At 37.2% G+C, this 23,616-nt stretch overlaps 1 protein-coding gene across 1 annotated transcript; it reads right to left on the bottom strand.

Annotated features, from left to right (window-relative positions):
- Nucleotides 1-9,271: 9,271 nt before the first annotated feature.
- LOC113303108 (ELL-associated factor 1-like) lies at nucleotides 9,272-14,219 on the bottom strand. Its single transcript, XM_026552106.1, has 4 exons — nucleotides 13,913-14,219; nucleotides 13,425-13,798; nucleotides 10,468-10,519; nucleotides 9,272-10,080 (listed from the first exon to the last, which is right to left on the bottom strand). Exons 1-4 carry the CDS (start codon nucleotides 14,031-14,033, stop codon nucleotides 9,623-9,625), a joined length of 1,005 nt encoding a protein of 334 aa, XP_026407891.1. The 5' UTR covers nucleotides 14,034-14,219; the 3' UTR covers nucleotides 9,272-9,622.
- Between the last annotated feature and the right edge of the window lie 9,397 nt (nucleotides 14,220-23,616).

Raw genomic sequence — 23,616 nt, 5'->3', positions numbered from 1 at the left:
AAAGGTATTGGATTTGAAAGATTAGGTAACGGTTTCTTGCTAAGTTGCGAAGTGTTCTACCACGTTGTTCTTCAGCATCAGAAACGTCTTCTCTGCAACTCTTGATTTTCACCTCTGCAACTTCACCAAGCCCTCAGCTCGGTCCCCCAAAGTCTCGACTCCCTTCTATGAACTCCCAGCAACTTATATATAGCCAACAGAGCGATTTAATCTCCCCAAAACTTCTCGAAATCTCTTCTTTTTTTTCTTGGCAGTTACGACAATAATCTCTTCGCAAAATTGTTTCACGCGTTTCTGAGATTTCTAACTTATCTCAAACTCTTCCTTAGATAGATATGTATCTTTGGGAAGAGTTTCTTGCCTTTAGTCTTCCTAGAATTCCAAAAATAAGTCATACAGAGACTCGTGCAAAACCTGACTTCTATTTCTTTTTCCGGCTATTCTAGCCAATTTGGGTTCAAACAAAAGACTTCACCAGGCCTGTTTAGGCCTAGGGAGTAAACCCAATCAATTTCAGCCATTGAATCACTCTGGAAATCGATCGAATTCAATCCCCAACTCTGCCAGTTGCATGCCTATTTTCCCGCCAAAAACTATAAAACTTGATTCATCTCATGCGGATTGTCTAGCCAATTCTGGGCAAAAATAAGACCATTACCATCCCTGTTTAGCCAAGAGGAACAAACCAATTTGATTTCAGCCATTGAATCTCCCTAGAACACCTTCAATTCTTCAACCCTAATTTTGTTCTTATTTTCCCTCCAAAATTCAAATTTCAAATGAAGAAGATGACCTCCCCTTATCCAGCAGTGGTTTCCCTTTAGCAGATGCCTGGAAATGGGTCACCCCTTAGTAATTAGGTTACCCCTTATCCAAAGTGAGAGTTCGTATAGTAATTTTCTCCCACGAGCGGAAAAACCACTTTTTTAGCCAATTTCGCCGCAAAAGCTTATTTCTCCAAAAATACCTACGGGGACATAAAAAGCCATAATAAATATAAAATCGAGCACTAATAATATATACAATTGAGATTATATAAGACACAAAAATGTGCCTATGAAATACCCCCAAACTTATTATTTGCTAGTCCTCGAGCAAATCAAATAGAAAATAAAATCCTAACTCACTGTCGCAGGCATCGTCGATTGCATTTAGCGTATGCAATAAGCCTTTAAACCCCTAGGTGTCCCTAGTGGCCGAGTTATAGTCTCGGGAGGGATTACAAGAGATATACCCACAAAACCTTTACACTCCAGACCCTAGCTATCTAGGCAGAACCTTGGAAGGCACTAAAGAATCTCCTTGGTTGGCATACTTATTGACTACAGGAGGAAGTACCCTGATGCGAAATTCCAATTGTTGTACACGAGTTTGCACTCAAGCATACTAAAATTCATATAAAGTGACAGAGCTCTACTCAAATAGTTGCACTATGGACATCAATATCCGGAGTCAAAACTAATCACATGGATAGATCAAGAAGATGGATATAGAAAAACATAGATGGTTTTGATGTTTACTAAGTGAACGACGTTTCCCATATCTGTCTGAAGGCCTCCGCCAAAATGAACCTATCCTAATGGATTGAGGTACTAGTCTGACTAATATCAACACACTGGCATATACAAGGGTACCAGTGGTCGATAACCTAACTCTAGGTCAACACAACTGGCATATACAAGGGTACCAGTGGTCGACTTTATTGAATTTATTCCTTTTGGTCAAATGGTCTGGTCTCAATTTTTTTTTTCAACTTTTTCAACTTTTTTTTTTTTCATGGTATCTCAATCACTCTAATTCACCCTAGCATTGGTAACAACTTGAATCGGGAGCCCCACCAAATCACTTAGAAAAACATAGTTTAAAAACAAAACAAAATAAAAATAGAAGTGAAAAGGACTCAACGAGATATGGTGAAACTATCATGTTATTTCTAACACCTGAGCTCTGTGCTTTTATGAATAGACTCTTTAGATGTTGCCATCTAATCAGATTGGTTCCTCAACTCCTACGATCAAAATGCTTCCATCCACTTAGATTAGTTAGTGCAATCCTCAATAGGCATAAATTTCTAAGCTCTGGAGTTTATTTATTCATACTGCAACTAAAAAGTTTCTCCCATACCCCAAACTTAAATCTAACATTGTCCTCAATGTTCTAAAGATGAAATTAAAAGCATGAACAAGGAGAAACTGTTACCATTTGAAGCAAAAGAGATAAGGAAAGATATTACCGTGTCGCATGAATGTTGGGTTACCTCCCAAGAAGTGCTAAGTTTAAAGTCTTCAGCCAGACTAAGAAAGGATTAGTCACCTCATAGAATCATAAAGTAATAGCCGAAATTTCTGTGGGTCATCAAAACCAAATAGAGCTATCACAAATAAAAGGAATCTGCAACCTGTCAAGAAAATAAACAAATAAGCACACCCTTGTCTAGTTTCCTGTTTAAGACAACTACATCTAGCTGTGGTTCAGGTTCAGGTTCTATAACTGGGTCCAAATAAAATATTTTCATGGGTTGGAATTCCTCAAAGCTAAGATCCGGTTCAGGTATTAGAGTCTGAAGAAACTCAAGTAAAAATTTAAAAGCACATAATAATAACCTGAATAATTGAGGATCCTTAAAGTCAATCAGTTTTGACTCACACAATCGACCACGATGAAACTGGTGGTCAATCTTAAGCAAATGTATCGACCCTAATCTCTTAAAGTAATTAGGTTTAGTCTCAAAACTAAATAATTGACACATCTGAAATTTATACGTTCCCACAATTGGTTGAAAAATATTTGGTGGGAAAACAAAGTCGATCTTGGTATCATAGCCTGGTCTAACCTCATCAACCAGAGGATGGGTTTCTAACAACTGAACTTCCTTATGGACATCACTAGGTTCAGGAAAACGTGTATGAAGATAATCTTGCAAAATGGTTGAGGCACATATGTCAAGTCCGAAGTGAGGGACCTTTCTAAGAGTTAAGGCACATGGAGAATGATAATCACCCCCAAACTTAGAGTTTTGGGTATCTCTAGATAGACTAGCTACAATTTCCTTAATTTCTAGATCGTTGGAATCCTGAAAATAGTCAATTGCTTCTTCTAGGTTATACTCAAGTGACGCATCCTCACTCATATTTAATAGCTGTACGAGTTCATTTTCTTCGTCTAAGACCATTGTTTCTAAATCGCTAGACTCTAAAACGGTATTCTCAGAATAAACTCGTTCCTCTAAACCATTATCGACTTCGTAATCAAAAGGAAATACTATCATCTAAAGAAGTGGTATCTCTAATCAAATCCTCGTCCTTTTGAATAGGTGAATAATCATTAAAATTATCGGGATCTGAACCAGAAATAACACTATCATCATAAAGTTCATTTGGAGTAACAAATTCCTGATCACTATGCCTACATATTTCAAATTCTTCATCAACACTATCTACATCATAATCATCATAATAACATGAAAATGGTTGAACCTCATCTAAACAAGTAGTGTTACCAATTTTATCCTCGTCATCTTGATTATGCAAATAACTATCCTCATTTTCAAGGGTACTATTGGAATCACTGTATTGGAAATTAAGATTATTTCGAGCAATTTCGTTCGTCTCAGCTATAACTTGAAGGATTCCTCTATAGAAAGTTCTCTTTCGTCATAAACTAAGTTATTCATCTCAGCTAACTTACGTGTCGACTCCTCTAATTTCCTGAGGGACTCTTCTAAAGGAGAAATATAAGAATTTTGCTCGTATGACCGGTGCGTGGTGGATGGTAATTGGGCTCATCAAGGTATGAGCCATAACCTTGAAAAGGCTGATGTTCCCAACACTATTCACATTATGGTCAAAGTAGTAACGTCCATTTTGAAACTCAGTCGGATATTCGTTGTATTGGCTCTTGTAATACCAGTTCGACATTCTATTGCAGGGGTGTGAGTTGTCACACAAAATAAAACCCACTGACAGGGGATTCGTGGGTGGATAGAGTCTTACCTCCCGTACCAGACGGGCGATGAACCGTTGAAGTCGACTCAGGCCACCGACTCCGATGTCAGTGTACGAACCCGAGGGGCCGAGACAGTATCGTAACTGTCGTCCTTCCCTGCAAACAGTTTATATTTAATCTTAACCCTTCCGTAGGGTTTTAAAAAATAATGTCCAGTCCAAAAATAAAGTCCAAAAAGTGTCCAAAAATAAAAAGAAAAATTACAAAAACTAAAACCCTATTTACAGTTTCTAAAAAAAACAAAATAACTATATACAAAATCTTCTTCTTCACTCCTTTCGGATTCTCTTTTTCTTTCCTTCTTTGGCGATGCTTTCCTTTTATAGTACTTTTTCTTTCCTTGTAGCTTCGCTCCAATCTGAAAAGAATCAAAAATACCAAAGGCGTAAAAGAGAACAAAAATTCTAAAAGATAAAATAAATCTAAAACCTAAAACCTAATACAAATCCGCGTCGGCGGCGCCAAAAATTGATGTAGTTTTGTAAGTGGTAGTAAAGTTCGTTCAACTCGGATTGTGAGGTTTGATTTAAGAACTAATAAAAATCTAAAAATTTGTCACGAATATCGAGAGGTACTGAGACTTAGGATTTCACCAAATCAATTCATGGTTCATATGAACTCATCAATTCTAGCTCTTTTGGACTCTTTCTTTGCCAAAAGTAGATTTTAAAAGCATTAGATGTAAATCACAAGCATGACGCATCAAAAGTTCCTAAAACAGCATGCACATCAAACAAAATCACAACTAATCAAGAAAATCATAAATCGATTAAAACAAGTGCAAAAGTCATAAAGAATTATTAAAATTACCACATGCGTGAAATAGGGCTTCCTCCATCATCCCAGTGTTGGGGTTTAGCTCCTCATGTCAAAAACACGCTCAAAATATTTAATCATGGCTCAAATAGGTGTTTTTATTGAAGAAGTGAATCTGTAACAGATATAGTTGTTACAAAATCCACTGTTACGGAAGCTTCCCTTACAAATAAATTCTAACAGGAATAGTTGTTGCAAAGATGTTACAAAGGTATTGGATTTGAAAGATTAGGTAACGGTTTCTTGCTAAGTTGCGAAGTGTTCTACGACGTTGTTCTTCAGCAGCAGAAACGTCTTCTATGCAACTCTTGATTTTCACCTCTGCAGCTTCACCAATCCCTCAGCTCGGTCCCCCAAAGTCTCGACTCCCTTCTATGAACTCCCAGCAACTTATATATAGCCAACAGAGCGATTTAATCTCCCCAAAACTTCTCGAAATCTCTTCTTTTTTTCTTGGCAGTTACGACAATAATCTCTTCCCAAAATTGTTTCACGCGTTTCTGAGCTTTCCAACTTATCTCAAACTCTTCCTTAGATAGATATGTATCTTTGGGAAGAGTTTCTTGCCTTTAGTATTCCTAGAATTCCAAAAATAAGTCATACAGAGACCCGTGCAAAACCTGACTTCTATTTCTTTTTCCGGCTATTCTAGCCAATTTGGGTTCAAACAAAAGACTCCACCAGTCCTGTTTATGCCTAGGGAGTAAACCCAATCAATTTCATCCATTGAATCACTCTGGAAATCGATCGAATTCAATCCCCAACTCTGCCAGTTGCATGCATATTTTTCCCGCCAAAAACTATAAAACTTGATTCATCTCCTGCGGATTGTCTAGCCAATTCTGGGCGAAAATAAGACCATTACCAGCCTTGTTTAGACAAGAGGAACAAACCCATTTGATTTCAGCCATTGAATCTCCCTAGAACACCTTCAATTCTTCAACCCTAATTTTGTTCTTATTTTCCCTCCAAAATTCAAATTTCAAATGAAGAAGATGACCTCCCCTTATCCAGCAGTGGTTTCCCTTTAGAAGATGCCCGGAAATGGGTCACTCTTTAGTAATTAGGTTACCCCTTATCCAAAGTGAGAGTTTGTATAGTAATTTTCTCCCACGAGCGCAAAAACCACTTTTTTAGCCAATTTCGCCGGAAAAGCTTATATCTCCAAAAATACCTACGGGGACATAAAAAACCATCATAAATATAAAATCGAGCACTAGTAATATATACAATTGAGATTATATAAGACACAAAAATGTTCCTATCAAAAAGCCCTTATATAGAGAAATAATATTCCAAAGAACATTCATATGCACAATACTTTTGATTTTCCGATTAAGATCCCAATTTTTAAAAGTGAATTTCTTAATCAATCAACTTTGGAAGTAATCAACGCATTTATGGTATTCCTTACCAATATTCTAATGACTATACGGTTTCTTTTGATGCACGACTTTGGTAGTTTACCAACATGAAAACTTTGTCCTTTGCAAAGATACGATTAGGATTGGTATTTGCAAACTCCATACAAATACATAAGTTTGACGGAATGATTTATGAGTGTCGTTAGAACTCGAAGAGCAAATGGGCCAAGAAACCATTGGAAAGATGGCTATAAAACCCCTACAATTAACTTCCTTAAGTTTGAGAGCGTGATGAGGGTTAGAGAGACATGTGGCAAGCATGACAATGACTCGGTCCTAACTTCATATAATCTTAAGAGTATCATTTGGAAGCATGATGAGGGTTAGAGAGACATGTGATAAGCAAGACATATAACAAAATAAAACAGGAAGTCCAATTTAATTCTAATAAGGTTCTACCTATTGTTCTACGTATTTCTTATACAAAACTAGTTTATGCCAATTGTGTTGGACCTAGAGATGCACATGGGTCGGCGTTTCGGGTTTCACCTAAAACCAACTACCAACCCGCTAGTACATCGGGTTTACATTTTTCAACCAACCCCGATCGCTCAATTTATGGTTCGGGTTTTAAGCCGCCCGTTACGAGTCGATCGGTTGTGGGTTTAAAACACATTAACCCGGTTCAGGTTGCAGCCAAAAAAAAATGTACCTGCCATAGTTTCCTGACAGGATTATTTTAGTATTTCCTGCCAGTTTTTCACCTGTAATGTTTACATTTGTACCTGCCTTATATTCAATGATCATTCATACACCCATACACATGTTTTATAGTTCAAACATACTTATGAAGTTCTTAATTATTTATACAAGTCAAACCATAACCATAATTCTTCTAAGTTCAACACAGTACTAGTGTACTACTACTTCCAATAAAAACAAGTTTAAACAGTACAACTACTTCAAAGTTAAGATTTAAAACAATAAAATTTTGCAGACCAACAATAAGTGATTTAAGTCTCTTCAATCATCTTCAAGTCTCTCATATCATCCTCAAGGTTCAAAGACTTCTGACATTTGACCAAATAAGTCTGCAACCAAAAAAGAAAATTATGTTACATTCTTTAACATTTTTACTGACAAATACAGAAAAGAGAAAACAAATAAGAAGAAAATTTTGAAGATTACCTTCCTCAATGCTAGAGCTATCATCTGGGACATAGGCACATAGAAAATCAAGAGCAATATGGTTTTGTAACCAACTTTGCGTTATGGGAAACGCCTCAACTGTCCTCGCAGACAAATAGCTTCTCTATTGACTAAGCAAACAGAAGAAGAACAAAAAAAAGACAACTCAAATTTTTTCAAAAACATGATAATGACTTTGAAAAAACCAATTGAATTACTAAACTCAACTATTCATCAAACAGCAGAAAGAAAAGCATCAGAGATATCACTTGATTATTAATCTTAATCATCGACGCATGAAATACAGTCCCTGAAACTGATTTAATATTGAATTAATAGAATCAACTTCAAAAAAAATTCAAACCTTTGAGACGAACAAAAAATCTTTTTTCAAACCCTAGAAACAACAAATCACTCTCGGCCCATTTACATGTTGTATGATTCATATACAATCTTAATCTTAAATAAGAAAAAAAATCAAAAGTCAAAACTTTTCATACCTAGGAAGCTCACAGTTGAAAATGATGTGTTGATTTCGATTGGTGTTGGACTGTTGGTGAAGATACGAAGTAGTTGTTGTTGATGAGTAGTTTTTTATTCAAAGAAGAAGAACCTGTGAGATCAAATGACTAGCAAAAAAGAAGGATTGAGGAGGAAGAAGAAGAACTGAGGAGGAACAGAGTGGAGAGAGTAACCATCGGCTAAAAGAACCAGAGTCTCGCCTAGTTAGTAATTCTCCGAATCATTCCCGAATGATTCACGAACATATCCGAACTGACCGAATCCGAATGATATTTCCGAACTATTTGAACTCCGAACCTAGTTCGCGGATTATATGGACCTCACGAATGATTCACGAACGTATCCGAACTGACCGAATTCGAATGATATTTCCGAACTAAAACTCCGAACCTAGTTCTCGCTTTCCCATAAGTAACTCTCTGACCAGAGTTATGTTGATTGGTTTTTGTTTGATTTTATATATACTTTATATTTAAATACAATTATTCAGTTAAATTTTTCTATTGGTAGTTGTTTAACCAGTGTTTTATGTGTCGATTTTTGTTTAAAAGTCTATAAACTCGTTTTATAATACATTTATGCGATTAAATTGTTTACTTCTTGTTAAATAATCACGTTAATTTTTTTTTTCCATCTTATAAATCATATACAAATAAATTTAGTCTCGTAATAAGGTCATAATACTTATCAATTTATCATATATGTAAGCCGAATTTTAAGTACCGAACTCACATTTATAAAACGAATATGCACGTACATATGTCGTTCTGAACTACTGTCCGAACAACGAACGGTTGACCGCATTTTTGACCAAATCCGACCTATCCGAATCCGTATATTTCCCGTACGTATGACGTTCCGAACTACTACCCGTACCCCGAATTGCTAAGTCTCATACTCTTTGAGTTTGACCAGGGTTTCGATGTTGGAAGGCTGGGATTAGTTTCCCTCAACGACCTGTATCTATCGGGTTTTACAAGTGGGTGGGGCGAGTTTAGAATCATAAGTATAATCATATACCAATCCATCTATATCGGGTTTGTATATTTATTCATAACCAACTCCCAAACCGCAACGGGGGCGTTCAATTTTGAAAACCCCACAGGTTCATCGGGTACGAGCGGCTTCAAGTAAGATGATCGGTTCTTGTGCAGCTCTAGTTGGACTTGGACCTTCATATCAAGGTTGGTGCTGCATAAGTTGTTTATAATGCTTTTGTTTGGTGTTATGCTAGCAGTAAATTTTGTTAATGCTATAGGACTGAATCTGTATATCTCTTTTATCATGTTTAAGTTTATGTCACCATGATTACGAAGCTGAAATTCCAACAAGATAATCAAAGTTTTTTTTTTTTTTTCGGTGGAATCATCCCAGCATTTTCCTGGCAATCAGCATGACTGATTTGTTCACATTACTAAAACGTTCTTACAAAAGGCAGTTTCATTCACCAACGTGCAATCGGCATGATTGATTGTTCACATTACTAAAATGTTCTTACAAAAATCAGTTTCATTTACCAACGTGATTTTGTTCACCTGACTACTGAAGTAGATGAGCTTGACCACTACACGCCTCTAGCCATTTGGGATCACAGACCAGCCTCCACGTCCTATGATCCAATATAACACCCATATGCAATTATCATGAACAAAACGCACCATTTACCAATCTTCTTTTCTTAGTCAAGTGATAGACACATCCTCACTAGCTTCACTGTCGCTTCTTTCTTAGTCGGAAGTGATAGACACATCCTCACTAGCTTCACTGTCGCTACTGCTGCTTGCACTATCGCTGCCACTGCTTCCACTACCACTGCTGTCACTTGAACTTGTACCATGCCCTCCTCCCTCTTCATTCATCACCTGTGCCCTCAGTGCCTCGGCAGCATTGGGTCCCTTCTCAGGCTCATCATCGCTAACATCTACATCAGCAATTTCATTGTCCGAGTCATTCTGACTCGGCAGATTGATGTCAAACCCCCCAAACCGCATTTGTTCATGTCCACTAACAGGATTAACAATTTTAGGCAGTAGAGGTGGACTACTACCAGTAACATCAACATCGCCAATGACATCCAGGTGCCCATCGATCTCATCACTCTTAGGATCTTGTCGTAGTACAGCTGAGGAATTTGGTGCAGCAGATAAATAATCATCAACTGGCCTATCAGCAGTAGTTTTCTTACCTGCGAAGTGAAAAAAAGGAAAAAAAAGGTACGTAAAAGGTTTTCTGATTAAAGCAAAACAGAGCAGTCCCTATACTATTCAATTACAAAAGATATAGTTGTGCGTGTTCTTTTAACACCAATTGTTCGTTTTAATGCCAGGCTAGTAAATGATCTTCCTATTTCAGTGGTAATATTTTTAGGAGAATAAATGTAGAATGTTTACTTTATGCCACTATACAAGTATGGTATACCAAGCCAAATGGAACGAGAATTGATTACAACATCGGAGAAAACCAAGAAAGGAAATATCAGCAAAAAGACAAACCTAGACCCTCCTCTAATGAGATAAGATTATTCACAACATTAGAGAAGCCAAAGTACAGAAATAACAGCAAAAAGACAAACCTAGACCCTCCTCTGGATCTGATTCCCCAATACCAACTTGTTCACCTTCAACCTGTAAGTCCACAACAAAAACATCTTCATCAATCATGTTCATCTCTTCGAGACATCTTTAATCATCACATAAAATAACATCATATGCTAAAGTTTGGGAAAACAATGTCTGTCAATCTACTTGCTGGAACTGCTTGTAAGTTTAAACCTTATACAATCGATAAGCCTCAGCCACGTCTGGACTTCTAGTCGAGTAGTTTATAAGGGTTAAAAACTTAAAAGGGAGGTCAGACTGTTTACTAGCGAGACAATTTATCTGTAACCTGAGTGTTATATCCGCACATACTGAGAGCAAAATCTTCCTGGCACAAAGCAGATTGACCACATTAAGCTTAGTGGTTAAAATATTCATTAATGTTCATAGCACAATTAGTATTTATCAACGTTTTGATGTTTTTTCATATTAAAGTAATTAGAGTTTTTCGCATAATTAAAAATTGGCCCAACTTGATTCAGATAGCGTGAATGCATGATTTTCATATCCTAAACCGGAGATTCCCATTTCAGTAATCACACTAGAAAAAACGACCACCTCAAACACTAGTTTGCATCGCATAAAACCTACATTAACGGTGTTAAAACAGAGCCTTAAAGTGGAAAAGTATAGTGTTTCCTGCTCCTCGTTTAAGTAGCTTAGATGAGTGGATGGTGTTTCCGCCAAAATGGTTTTCTTTGCGTGTGTGAGGTTGCCTGCAAAAAAAAACAGACACTGCACCAAATTCGAAGGCACTTTAACGTATTGGTGAACTAGTGTCAATGTCTATTTAGCAGAATTACATTTTTTCTTTTACCTATTTGATCTCAGTGGGATTCCTGGTCACTAAGAGTAAGAACATACACTAATTTCTACACCAATAGGTAGATCTTGTAGAAGATACTTCCCATTACAGGTTTATGGCAGCTGTATTGTACATAAAACAATGAACCGAGAGTCACAACAGTAAGAACAAAGGCTTTGGTTGGTTTCCCTGCTCAGCCCTCTGTTAACACCCATTTCCTACATCGATAGCCAAAATCTTTTTGAAGATGCTTCCTTTTGCAGATACGTGGCAGCTGTATTTTTATGTAAAGCAATGACATGAGAGTCACAACAGTAAGCACAAAGGTTTCAATTGCCACTGAGTCTCAAATGAAACTCTTTTCTGGAATTATTTTGCCTTTGCACCGTAAAGAAACTCAATCAAACTGAACATAGGCAATAAACTCATCATTCCTTGTTCATGCAATGCAAACATACTTACCTAACTCCTACAAACACGCTACCTGATAGTCTATGCCTCGGATTCTGTAATTGTCAACAACTTTCATTTGAGTCTCTCTCTTGAAGTGATGCCAACTTGCCAAGTCTTAAAAATGTGTGCAAGTTAGCATATAATTTGCAATAATCACTAATAAAGATGCTTGTTTAGGATTTATGGTAGAGTGGCCATGGGTAACATCCAGGCTCAAACTCTACACAAGCACCATCTGTGTCGACCTGTCAAGCTTGAGAATCTACAAAGTCTACATATTGCACTCTGGTTGGCTGCAAATCGGCACCCTCCTCATAGTAAGAGGCTTCATATCTTAATGTTCACTAGGAGCATAGATCTATATGGACACACGGACAATGCAACAGCTCTTCTAGCCATTAAACTCAAAGGTTTTTGCAAGTTAATTCTATAAAGCTTGAAAACAATTGAAGAAGCAAAAAAATGTAAGAGAAGAAGAGGAAAACAGGGTTCCCTTTTTCTACCATATAAGCCTGAACATGGGGGATCCCCTGACTTAAATTCATGACTTAATTTCTTATTTAATTTCTCCACCATCAGATGCAAGTGGATGGATGGTAATGATCAAGATGAGATTTCGGAAAACAAGGAAATGTATTATCAACCTCGCGCCCACTTGCATCTGATGGTGGAGAAATTAAGTAAAAATTAAGTCAGAAACTTTGAGTCAAGGGATCCATTCCCAACTAAGAAATTATATAACATCAACCTGACCCTAACTGCCGTGTTGGCAGTTCCTAGTTTTTTAATCACCATGTCAAAGTATGTGCACTCATTCCTGACACTCATATGCACATCGTTGTTACACCAATTGGGAAAGTAAAGTACTCAGATTAGATATAAAGCTTTAGACTACTAATCTAAAATAAGAAAAATGAGTAAAACCCTATACACATGCATGCTGAGCTTAAATAAACTCTGGTTTTTTATTCTCAGTATATAGTAATCTCTTGGGAAGTCCTCTATGAAAATAGGGTCGTGATAGGCCGGGCGAGCCAAAGATGGACCAAAAGAGGACGAGAGCAATACCAAGATGGCTGACCACTTGGGAAGTCCTCGTGTACCTTTGTTTGGTTGAAAACCAGCCATTTCCTTGGGAAAGGGCGAGAGCAGTACCAAGATGGGTGACCGATTGGAAGTCCCCGTGTTTCCTTTCTAGCCTACCCCAACTTGTTTGAAGAAGAAAAAAAGTACTCTCTTCTTGATAAAGTGAAAAAAACAAAAACCTAGAAAACATCTACATATAAATAAAAAATCATGAGTCCAATTACTGAAATCCCTAAATTACTAATGCTTCACCACTTCATATAAGCATAGACTAAAACAGATCAATAGATATACATCAGTTCACCACTTCATATAAGCATAGACTAGAACAGTTCAATAGATATACATCAGTTCACCAAATATAAGTGTTGAACAAGAAAATCAAATGAGTTTTGTAGCAAATAACATGTGCCATTGCAAAATATCAAACAGTGTACTTACACCAACTACTGCACTGATTGATATTGATCCCAAAGCAAATGACTCTATCTATTCTTTCGCATACTAAAAGAGATGTTTTCAACAACTAGCGATGCAATTTTCCGGGGCAAAAAAGATTAAAAATGCAGGAAAGGGAAGATAACTTACCGACTTATTAGGAGTCCGTGAGTTTACTGACTTTCCAAGTGGAGGAGGAGGAGATGCGTGAGTGAAATCCACAGATGATGAATACTGATTGGGCACAGCAGGGGAAGGGAGAGGCAAAGCAGAGTTTAATGAATCACCCGGTAATCGGACATGCCTCAATCGCTTAACAGCTCTATGAAGGCGCTCCAAGCGGAAAGTGCTACCATCAAAGAAGAGGACGGCATCATTGTCTTTGTAATCCTCACTACTACCTTCAAAAGTTACATTGGGTTTTCCAGGTAGATTGTTGTGGAATTCGACGGTTACCTTGTTGTCTTTGCTCTTGTGAAGAGACCCTGGTTGGTTCTTATCTATTGATGCAGGCTTGAACTCATCTATTGATAAAAGAAAAATTGACATAAAAAGATGAGTACAATCTTAATTTCTATAAAGAAATGCAATAATATTTTAGGGTTTCTTAAATTGTTTGCTTGTTGTTCAGGACTTACATCTTAAAGTGCAGAATTTCTTGGTGGAACTGTCATCTTTGAAGGAGGAACCTAGGGTTAGGTTGTACCACTGATCGGGCTGTGGAGCTGTACTGGGTTCTTCCCTGTTATTTTTCGCCATTAGCAGTAATTCTTTGTGCCGGAAAGATCCAGCGAGGAGATTCACTGACAAAATACAGAAGAAGCATCCATGGGACGCTCAAGAGGATCTCCGTTTTTTACAGACTAGAAAGGTAGAAGAAAGAGGAGAGAAATCAAAGGGGTTGCTTTCTATGAGTCTCTGGGGCTGAACCGTCAGTAGACCCCCAGAACCGACGGATAGAAAACAAATAGCCTCGGAACCGTCTCCCAATAAGTTAGGTACGGCTTTAGCTATCTGTAACCCATGTATTCCGGTTCCGGCTCGGTGGGGGTCCAAAACCGCACCGACACAACACGAGACCAGTAAATGCTCCCTCCGTTTTTTCAAAAGCGATGGTAACGGTTTTGCGGAAATTGAGGTAGTATGAAATTTAGGTCTTGATCTCGGTAAGGAGACATTTGATTGGGTGGTTTGGATTTTTTATTTTATTTTTTCATGATAGAGGGAAAGCCTCGAACTTAGAAAGAAAACAGACGTCTTCCGAAGAAGTCGTTTGTGTTCATGATTTGTACATTTTAATTTTGGATATCTAGATAGTTCATAATGGTTAAAAGATTTTCACCCTTCCAGTTATTTTGGATAGTGAATCTATCATGTGACTTATATTTTGTAGCTTGTAGTCGGGGTGCCCCTTAATAATCCCATGTATGTCTTAATAATACTGACGTGTAGCCTAGTCATTTGGCAATTGTTGCCTGTTAGGTAGAGAACACGTGTCCGACTGGGATTGGTAATTAATTAGGGTTTTCTCCCAATCATGAGCGTGTTTAAGTTGTAATGAAACCATGTTTTAGGACAAGTATGAATTATTGAAGTGTAAGTTGGCTGCCGCGGCAGAGTTACTAATTTCGTTCAATTTTCCGTCGAGTTCATCGTTAATTCGTACTAGAACAATACAATTGGCATGAGAGCCGTTCCTTTCTATCATCTATCATGGTGGTTTAGTCTTGCAAAGAGTTAAAAGAAAAGAACACCAGCCAACAAACCGAGATCGATTCTTTACACTTAAGACAGATATTGAAAAGGGTTTGCAATCTCAGTTGGAATTTTTTTCTTCTAATGGAGATCTTAATAAGGATATAAATAAAGCTCAGGGTTCTAATCATGGCTTCTCTAATGGTGGATCTCCTTTCACTTCTCATTCTGGTGGTCGAAATTTCAAATCACAACATCGTATGTCAAAGCTTGATTTTCCATGTTTCGATGGAGATAACCCAAAAAGCTGGATTTAGAAATGCAATTACTATTGGAAATTTTTCCAGTATATACCCATTTGATAACCTGTTTACAAAACTACACACGTTTTTTTGTATATTTCTAAAATCACCCACAGTCTATGAAAACGTTAGTAGGCAGTATATAAATATCTAGTCGTACTTCTATCGAATGAAACGGACCATGCAGATTTATCTAACTTAAAAAATTACAGATGTACCTATAAATCAAAAACAGATCGTACCAGTTTTAGAACTAGAGGCGATGATACTAGAGAAATTGATAGGTTTTGTTTAAGTTTAGGGATTTCTTGTCCGGAGGGAATTGCAATTTCTACTTCTGATTGGAAGGAGAGTAAAGCTAATTCTTCACCTGATCTTTATTCTAATTTGAATCTTCATTTTTATCATGTGAATAATTCTCTTGTTAGTAATACTAAATCGGAAAAGAAAAAGGTTGAACTTCTTCTGATTGAAAGGAGAGTAAAGATATGTTGTTGATAAGGATGGCGATTTAGTTGTAGTAAGTGGTGGAGGAGGAGGTGGAATTAAAGGTGTTCGGTCACCACTTCTCGCTCCTCCGCCTTCAATTTCCCTTCCTGTTGGTGATCAATTTGGGATCTGATTAATTCTTTCGCTCCTAAAGACAATAACTACGATAGTGATATGACTAATGGGAGAAGAGGATCGTTTTCTGGAGTTCACATAAAAGCAAACTCTTCAGATGAAGATGACCATGAAGAGTTGTACACTTAACTACCGTTAGCCGTTTTATTTAGAAAACGGATGGAACTATCGTATCGGGTGTATTTTAGAAATATAGTAAAAAAACGGGTGTATGTTAGAAAACACATTATCAAATGGGTGTATATCCGAAAAAGCCCCTTACTATTTCCAGATGCAAAATATCCACGATATCAATAAAAAAGGATAGCAGCAACATTTGGATGGCTGTTGATGGTGGATTTTCAACAAGGGCTAAAATCGTAAAATTATGATACTACATGTTTTTGACCCGGCTTCAGGAACGCATGTGACGATTCATATTTTACGATCCGTAAACCGTTTCACGATCTATGGCTGAGTGAGCATTCCTCTCAGATCTATGATGAATATGTTTCTCGAAACCACTCGAGCGTTCGATGCTTCACACAATTCATCATAACCTCTACGTAGAATCAAATAATTGGGCGGTTCTCTAGACATAATTGTTTGTTAGAGAGCTTATCCCTTAAGGGACGTCACGTTTAGGGTTGCACATGAGCCGGTACGACCCGGTTTTCTGTTGGAACTGGTCCCTGTACCTGGTGTTGACCGGTACCTGATTTTGAGGACCTGTACCTGGACTTGTACCTGTACCTGTAAGACCGGTCCGGTTCAAGACCGGTACCGGGTTTTTACCCACAGTTTGACACAGAGATGGAAAATTCACAAAACCCAAATATTTTCAGGAAACCTCCCAAAGATCAAAATTCATGTTACAAAATCAATTAATGGTTGCTAAGAAATTGAACAAAGATACAATAAAAAGATTGTTCGCATAGAGGCATAAACAGAACTAGACATAAATTGAATAGAGACATTAACATAATTAAAATTTTAAAATTTATCTTCAAGAACTGCATCATCCGCATCTTTACCAAAATCCATTCGATGCATTCTCACGTTCTACTAAATTCAGCAGACTCCTCCACACTTGATTTGAGCCACCACCAAATCTCAAAATCATCAAATCAACCCTAAGCTTCAAATTCTCATCCTTCCAGACCCTCTTATGAAACCCTAAACTTCAGATTCATCATCAAATCAACTTCACAACATCAATTAATGATAACCATTTTCTCCAGATCTATCATCAAATCACATAAACATGGAATATCAGGGTCTAGCTGAAAGAAATCGAAGATTGACTGCAAAAATCAAACCAAATTAGTAAAATCAGACCACAAAAACAAAAATTAAAAAAGAAATCATGGCTAAACAAAACCCAAATCAAAAGAGAATGAAAAACAAATCCAAATCAAAAGAGATAGAGAGATTAGTTACCTGTTGTTGTTTAATCAAATATGCAATTATATAAGAAGCCTAAAAAAATAATCTTCTTTACCCAAAATCAGATTGAGATGTTAGTAAATAAAGAAGTGAAGAAGAAGATAGTGGTTGTTGTGATAGAGTTATGTTTGCAAAACAATTAAGAAGAAAGTGGTGGTTGCTGTCGCTGAAGAAGAGGAAGTGAAGGAGGAGAGGAGAAAAGAACGAAGTGAAGGAGGAGGGTCAGGGTAGTCGAAGTTATATGAGAATAATTGAAGGGCTAGGATTAAATGTAATATTGAAAATCAATGGTATATAGTAACCGGGACATTTAGGCCGGTACAGGCCAGGAATCCTTAGGAACCGAGTACCTGTACCGGTTCTACACCGGTTCCCCACTCCATTCCCGTTCCATGCACTAGCTCCTCCGGTTCCAGTCCGGTTCCGGTTCTGGACCGGTACACCGATCCCAGTACGGTTCTTGTGCAGCCTTAGTCACGTTGCTCGTTGTTCCCTGACTACATAGAGAAACCCACCTCTACATAGAATCTAAATGATTGGGCGGTTCTCTAGACATAATTGTTTGTTAGAGAGCTTAACGCCTTCAGGACGTCACGCTACTCGTTATTCCCTGACTATGTAAAGAGACCGTGTATAGAATCAGGCGGTTCTTTAGACATAATTGTTTGTTAGAGTACGTCTTCAGGACGTCACGCTGTTCGTTGTTCCTTGACTATACATCCCTCAGAACGAATATGATGGTTCAACTATCTCATATCTCGATTCTGCAAATAGATTAATTCTAGTGTCATTCGCCAACTGAATTCCTAAAAAATAATCTAATTTATCTCATTATTCCGTTTCATGGATTATTCCCGACTGAAATCCATGAATTAGTAATAGATAATCACTATCCGGGCGTCTGGACCACCACCGAGTAAGCCCCGAGAAAATGTGCTAGTGTACTTGACAAAAGTGCACGAACGAGCACCCAAACGCACGAACGATCGTTCGAAAACATGGACAAACGAGAAACTTATGGAGAAAATAATATTAAATAAAATAAACAAGAGGTGTGGGACCGGGCCCACCGGCCGGCCGGTCATGCCGTCGTGGTCGGTCCCCCTCTTCCATTATTTTATTTATTTATTTTAATTTGTTTACCTCATCTCATGGAAACTCCTTTATTTGAGCAAACTCCCTCGTTTGAGCGAAACTCTTAGTTTTTCCATACTTTCTGTTATAGCATTGCTCGGTCGAACTCGCATGCGTTGCTATCTCAAGCATGTTTGTCAATGTTAGTGATCAAAACTATAAGTCTTGATTTCTAGTCTACTATAGCTAAGGTATCAGACTAGGATAAAAAGTGTAGTTTAGCTCAAGAACTCCATGGAAATCATCATACAAGACGAAGGACTACTCAAGGAACTGGTAGATCTTCATCGACTAAAAGGTATGTGGAGAATTGAACTTATCTATCACTCAAAAGTATATTTATCTCCTATCTTGAGATAAAAGTCGTTTTACTATGTAGACTTAGATTATACACATTTGGTATTTCGAGCCGAGTTTATCTCGCCTATAAATTTCTCGAAATATGTGTTGGTAAGCTTTCGCTTTAGCCAAGTTCATCTTTACCTAGTGACTAAAGTCATGTTATGTTTCAATCACTTTGAAAATTTCTTTGATGAAAAATGGTTTGTGAATAACAACTATATAACGTCCTCTGAGAATGTTTCAATGATTGAAATGAGAGTTTAAATTATATGACCATTTGAGGATATAAGCATTGTTGTGGAAACACATATATGTATAAGTCCTTATTTCTTGAACCGAAGTTTGCGAACTTTGTTGATCAAGTGAACCGGAGTAGTGCGTAAGCTAAGTCTGCGAACTCAGTCCGCAAACCCAGTCCACGAACTGGCGAATTTCTCAAACCCGAGAATTTCTGCTGGAGTTTGTGAACTCCATCCGGGAACTTAAGTCCGCGAACCCAGTCCGCGAACTTGAGTAGGTTATATCTAAAAATGATGTTTGTGAACTTATTCATATTAACTAAGGAATGCAATTGCAAACCGTGGCTATATAGTTCATGAACCGATTCAAGTGAATCAACTCCTTTTTGCTTCAATTGTGTCTTGTGCAGTACATGAGATTTCCTTGCAATTGAACAACTCTCTAACTAGTTCATTTGAGTCATTTGAACTAGTTATCGTGAAGAAGAATATGGTTGATATGAAAGTGATCATATGGCTAACCATTTGGTTAACTATTGTTGAACCAACTAATGTACAAGTTTGGGTAAGGTTACACAAGCCTAGAAACGTGCATTTCATTTGTGTATAGCAAGCTATGTTTTCGATCTAACGGTTGATAATATTAACTTGAATCTAATCAGGTTTTCATCTAACAGTGAATATTGAATGCTTTGTTACCAAGCTAACATTGATTGCAAACACTGATATGAAGGACTATATAAGGGAGAACTCTGAAAACTGGGAAACCTAATCCCCACACATTCTGTGTGATACTAGTTGTGCTAAGCTAGAGTCGATTCTCCTTTAACCTTTGGTTTCTTCTTCTAAACCAGGTTAACGACTTAAAGACTTCATTGGGATTGTGAAGCCAGACCGATATTACTTTATCGTAGTTGTGTGATATGATCTTGTTGTTTCTATCGTACGAGTACAATTGTAATAATTGGCTTGAGATTTCTATCTCCGATAAGCAAGATAAAAAGTGATCACAAACATCTTCGTCTCATCGTTTGTGATTCCACAATATCTTTTTTCGCTGCGTGTCGATTAAGACTATTGTGAGGTGATTGATAATACTAGGTTGTTCTTCGGGAATATAAGTCTGGATTATCAATTGGTTCCTGTTCACCTTGATTTATCAAAAGACGGAACAAAACTCGTAGGTATATTCGTGGGAGACGGATTTATCTATTACAATAGAGTTTTCTGTGTGATACATATTTGTTTAATAAAGTCTTCGACTTTGGGTCGTAGCAACTCTTAGTTGTGGGTGAGATCAGCTAAGCGAATCAAGTACGTAGTATCCTGCTGGGATCAGAGACGTAGGAGCATAACTGTACCTTGGATCAGTGTGAGATTGGTTGGGGTTCAACTACAGTCCAGACCGAAGTTAGTTTGAAGTAGGCTAGTGTCTGTAGCGGCTTAATACAGTGTGTGTTCAATCTGGACTAGGTCCCGGGGTTTTTCTGCATTTGCGGTTTCCTCTTTAACAAAATTATGGTGTCTATGTTATTTCTTTTCCGCATTATATTTTGTTATGTAATTAAAATATCACAGGTTGTGTGTTGTTCAATCAATTAGAATATCCGACCTTTTGGTTGTTGATTTAAATTGATTGAAACTTGTATATTGGTCTTTGGTACCATCCAAGTTATCTCTCTAGTATTTGATAAAGACTCACAGATTTCTATTTGCTTGAGTATATATCAAATCAAGAGATTGAGATATAAACTCTTTGATATACTTTTTATCTAGATTGAGTCTGACTATCTAGTTGATTCTCTAGAAAGTGTATTGGAATTTGTCCATACAGATTGATAAGCGAAATATCGGGTGTGGTTGTTAGACCCCCGCATTTTCAATTGGTATCAGAGTAGGCAAACACGTTTAAGACCTTACAAGTCTGTGTTTGTAGCGATCTGACTCTATGGACAGAGGTGCTATCTCTATTAACGTACCACCAGTCTTCGATGGCTCTAATTACTTATGGTGGAAAATTGCTATGCGAGCTTTTCTTCAAGCGCGTGATTTTCAATCATGGGTATATGTTGTTAATGGCTATGATCCTCCCGTTGTGGAAGTTGGAAATGTAAACGTTCCCAAGAATATTCGTGAATACATCCCTCCCGACATACTTGCTGCAAAGCAAAATTCCGACGGTTTGAATGCCATCATACATGTCATTACCCCAAATCTTCAGCACCATGTGTCAAATTGCACTAAGTCTAAAGAAGCTTGGATATCTTAGAAACCGTTTTCGAAGGAAATACCAGTGAAAAGAAAGTTATCTTCAAAACCTTAATTCCGATTGGGAAAACCTTCGTATGGCAGATGAAGAAACATTTGATGAGTTTAATCACAAAGTGTCTGAAGTTGTTAATGCATTTTTTGCATTGGGTAAGACTATTCCTGAAAAGGACATTGTGATGAAAATTCTCAGATCGCTGCCATCTAGATATGATTCTAAGAAGCATGCCATCGTTGATGGAAATAACCTTGATAAACTCTCCAGAAATACCTTGGTTGGGAAGCTTAAGATCTTTGATCACGAACATTCATCCAAATCTAAGGATGTTGCGTTCAAAGTACTAAAGGACACTAAATTACTTGATAAAAGTAAAAAAGTGTATATATTTGAAGATGATCACTCTGAGACAGATTCATCAGATGAAGATCTTGACAAATCAGTCTCGATGATCACAAGACAGTTTATGGATCTTCTGCTGAAGAGAAGTAAACGATTTTCCAAAGATAAGCCTAAGGCATCAGTCAAACCTCATAATCGTGTTCCTCCTAAAAATAGGGATATTGATGAAACTGATGACGAGGATATGCCTCAGTGCTTTAAGTGTAAGGGATTTGGTCATTTTGCAAACGAGTGTCCAAATCGTAGAAAATACACCGGGAACAAAGGTCTTGCTGCAACTCTTGATGAAATGTCTGACAACTATGAGTCTAATAAAGACGTGAAATCAAGTGTTGCAATTCTTGGTGAAAATATTTATTTTGATAATTGTAGCAATACATACATAAATCTTGATATTCTTTCAGAAGATAATCCAACTAATCTGGAAGATAAAGTTGACCCTTTCTTTGGAAACTATGTTTGTAATGTTTCAGGTTCCACTATGTGCCTAGCTGCATGCACATCTCAAAAGCCTGACTTTTATCCTAGCTTGACGTGTTCTTATTGTTCTCTAAAGGGTCATGAACTTTCAAGGTGTTATAAATACAAACACCAACGAAGGCACGTCAACAAACTTCAACGAAGAGAAAATCATTTAGCAAGGAAGCTTAAACTTGCTCAGAAGACCGCTGAGGTATGTATGATTTTATCTTCGTATAAGAAGTTAGTTTCCAAGGATAAACTAAGACCATTAGAAAAGAAAGTATGGTCGAGTCGCTTTGATAGACAGAGGTCTGTAGATTCCTCACAAGAGGGAAATGGTGGACAAATTGTTGTTCACCACAATACAACTTGATTGTGTTGTTTTTGAAATCTTGTCTCATGTGCCTGATCAAAAGAGACAATGATTTTTTACCTCTCAGGCTTTAGGAAAAGTTTTTTTCTTAAGTTTTAGGAATTCCCGTCGATCAATAAAGGAGGGTTATTATCGACAATTCTATTCTTCATAGGGTCGTGAGTTGGTCATGTATGAACCTGTTTAAAGGTTTCGAAACCCTACATTCCTTTTTCCTTCTCTGTAACCTCTTTTTATCTCAAGACTACTTGTTGAGAAAATTGTGATTTCCTCTCGCAAACCCATATATTTATGGATACTCCAAGCATGATGTCTTCTGATGGAAAAGATGCTAATATGATTGTTAAGCCATCAATCATGAAGGAAAAAGAAAAATCTCCATTATCCCCAAAATTGAAAAGGCAAAGAAGGAATGTGAGGAAGCCAAAAGCCGTTCCTTCAAATTCTCAGAAGTTTTCTGATGTTCTCGAAGTGTGGAAGGAGATGTGAAAGGAGATTCAACAAATAAATGATTTTGTGTATAAGACTCATGAGATTCAGAAGGCCCTGGTTCGACAACATCAGCCAAGAAGGTTTATTGATATAAACTCCTACCTTAATGAACTTTATGTTCCAATGGTTGTTGACGACAAGGAGTTCGGGGACGATAAAGAATTCTTCAAAGGTATTATTTCCTAGTAAATCTTCTATTTTTCTTGTTTTATTTAGAAGAATAACTAGAGTTTGGAATAGCCATTATTGTGATTACACATATCTATGTCCAACGTTTTCATCTTCATGTTTTTAGGTTTATTTGTTTAATTTCTAAAATTGTTTGGAAGATGATTTTTGCAATATTAATCTTTATGGTTTTATATATTGCAATATTGTTATGGGATAAGCATGTTTACGTCCGTGAACTTGATTGTCCCATATTTTCCAAAAGTAAAGTCGTTCATGAGTTGATATGCATGTATTGATGAAAGAATGAATTGACTCTTGACAAATACAAAAGTTAAGCCTATTATGTCAATTTTTGATGGAAGATAGGTTAAAATCTTTTGTGTTCATGGATTATGTCTATTGAATGTCATTGTGC

This window comes from Papaver somniferum, chromosome 8, assembly GCF_003573695.1.
Source record: "Papaver somniferum cultivar HN1 chromosome 8, ASM357369v1, whole genome shotgun sequence".
Taxonomy (NCBI): Eukaryota; Viridiplantae; Streptophyta; class Magnoliopsida; order Ranunculales; family Papaveraceae; genus Papaver; species Papaver somniferum.
Note: the sequence above shows the minus strand (reverse complement) of the source record. Positions and strands in the feature narration are given on the sequence as shown.